Source organism: Terrapene carolina, unplaced genomic scaffold (assembly GCF_002925995.2).
Source record: "Terrapene carolina triunguis isolate 2854851 unplaced genomic scaffold, T_m_triunguis-2.0 Scaffold24858, whole genome shotgun sequence".
In the NCBI taxonomy this organism is placed as follows: Eukaryota; Metazoa; Chordata; order Testudines; family Emydidae; genus Terrapene; species Terrapene triunguis.
The window spans coordinates 312-2,837 of record NW_020689209.1 but is presented as its reverse complement, the minus strand read 5'-3'; the positions used below and the strand labels follow the sequence as shown (position 1 = coordinate 2,837).

General features: G+C 67.3%; 1 protein-coding gene across 1 annotated transcript; it reads left to right on the top strand.

Moving 5' to 3' along the window:
* Positions 1 to 8: 8 nt before the first annotated feature.
* LOC112125358 (cadherin-24-like) lies at positions 9 to 1,909 on the top strand (the record flags this gene model as incomplete). Its single annotated transcript, XM_024223775.2, has 3 exons — positions 9 to 681; positions 1,282 to 1,576; positions 1,790 to 1,909. Coding segments are annotated over exons 1-3 (619 nt in total), but the record flags the coding sequence as incomplete, so codon positions are not given.
* Positions 1,910 to 2,526: the final 617 nt, after the last annotated feature.

Here is a 2,526-nt window from a genome sequence, read left to right as displayed (position 1 = left end):
GGGGGGGATCTTCTCCGTCTGTCTCCAGCTCCTTCAGCGGCTCCGACCCTCATTAGCCATTTCGGTCACGCAGCCCGGTTGTAAATCCGCCGCCAGAACCGCGGTGCCCCTCACTCCCGACCTGCAGCCCCCTGCCCCCCCAGCTCTCCCCCCCCAGCCCTGACGGTGCCCCTCACTCCCGACCCGCAGCCCCCTGCTCTGTTGGATTCTCTGCTGAGACCTGGAAGCTCATCACAGCGGACGCTGGTTTCTCTGTGGTTCTCCCAAGTCCCCGCTCCCTTTTTCTCACCCACTCCCCCACCCGGCCGCCTGCTCAGGGTACATTTCCTGACAACCCAGGGCTGGGAGGGGGAGGGGCTCCAGGGTGTCTCTCTCCATAGCTGACCCCCGTCTCCCCCCAGGTGCCCTCCCCAATGGAGTAGCTGGACGGGGGCCCATGGGCAGCGCCCCACACAGGAGGTGGCGTCAGCGGGCAACATGCCCAGCGTCCTGGGGCTCCTGCTGGCCTGGCTGGGGGGTTGCGGCTGCACCGGACGCCTGGGTCCCCCCTGGCCGGGCTCCCGGGGGGCCCCACCCCAGGGCTGGGAACGCCCCCTGCTGAGATCCCGACGCAGCTGGGTCTGGAACCAATTCTTCGTCATCGAGGAGTATGCCGGCCCTGAGCCTGTCCTCATCGGCAGGGTGAGCACCCGGACACCTGGGTCCTGTGGGTGGGGGAAGGGCCCGGATACCTGAGCCCCATGGGTCGGCGGAGGGCCTGGACACCTGGGTATTCTGGAAGGGATGCGGCCTGGGGTCTTGTGGTTAGAGCAGGTGTGGAGCTGGGAGTCAGGACTCCTGGGTTCTATCCCCGGCTCTGGAAGGGGAGTGGGGTCTAGTGGTTAGAGCAGGGGCGGCTGGGAGCCAGGACTCCTGGGGTCTCTGACTGGACAGGGCTGGTGCTTCCACTAGGCGACCCTAGGCAATCGCCTAGGGCGGCAGGATTTGGGGGGCGGCATTTTTCCTCAGCGGAAAAAATCAGCGGCTGTGGGGTCCTCCTGCTCCGGGTCTTCGGTGGAAATTCGGCGGCAGGTCCTTCACTCGCTCCGGGACCCGCTGCCGAAGCGCCCCGAAGACGCGGAGTGGAAGGACTCCCCTCCGCCGAATGCTCTGAGGAGGAGCTGCCGCCTAGGGCGGCAAAAACCCTGGCACCACTCCGGTGCCTGGATCTGGAAAGGGAGCGGATCCTTCAGAGGGCCGCAAGCCCGGACGCCTGGGTCCTACGCGCCCCTCTCCCCCCAGCTGCACTCGGACGTGGACCGGGGCGAGGGGCGGGTCAAGTACGTGCTGACGGGCGAGGGGGCCGGGACGGTGTTTGTGATCGACGAGCGGACGGGGAATGTGCACGTGACCAAGACGTTGGACCGGGAGGAGAAGGCCCAATACACGCTGCTGGCCCAGGCTGTGGACCGGGCATCGAACCGGCCCCTGGAGCCGCCCTCTGAGTTCATCATCAAAGTGCAGGACATCAACGACAACCCACCCGTCTTCCCGCACGGCCCCTACCATGCCACTGTGCCCGAGATGAGCAACGTGGGTGAGTGCGCCCGCCTGGGCCAGCCTGCTGCTGCCCCTCACTCCCGAGCCGCAGCCCCTGCTAGCCCAGTCCTGCCCCCCCCCCCCTGCCGGTGCCCCTCACTCCTGACCCGCAGCCCCTGCTAGCCCTGCCCTGCCCCGCCCCCCACCAGCTTTGCCGGTGCCCCTCACTCCTGACCCGTAGCCCACCCCCCTCACTGTGCTCTCCCCCCAGGCACATCCGTGATCCAGGTGACGGCCCATGACGCTGACGACCCGAGCTACGGGAACAGTGCCAAGCTGGTGTACATGGTGCTGGAGGGGCTGCCCTTCTTCTCCGTCGACCCCCAGAGCGGTACGGGCAGACGCCGCCGGGGGCAGTGGGGGGGGTGAAGCCTGCTGGGGGGTTGGGATGCAGGTGGGCCATATAGGGTTGGTGTTGGGGGGGGAGGAAGTGGGGGGTGTTTGATGTGGGGGGTGATGTGGGGCTCACCTGTGTTCATCTCCCATCCCCTGTGTGTCTGTGCCATGCCTGGAGTTGGGTCTCCTCTGCTGGTCTCGAACCCACCTGCCCCTGCTCATGGCTTCTGTGGCCGCCCTGTGTGTCTGTGAGTGTCCTCCCTCAGCAGCGTCCGTCCATCGCCTCATCCACCCGTCCGTCCGTCCAACGCCCGAGCCAGCCAACCAGCCATCCAGCCATCCATTCACCCATCCGTCCATCCCTCCACCCGTCCATCCACCCAGCCGTCCATCCATCCATCCACCCGTCCGTCCGTCCGTCCGTCCGTCCGTCCAATGCCCCAGCCAGCCAGCCAGCCGTCCATCCATCCACCGTCCGTCCGTCCGTCCAATGCCCCACACAGCCAGCCAGCCAGCCAGCCAGCCGTCCATCCATCCACCGTCCGTCCGTCAGTCCCTCCGCCCGTCCATCCACCGCCCCACCCATCCGTCCAGCCATCCATCCATCCATCC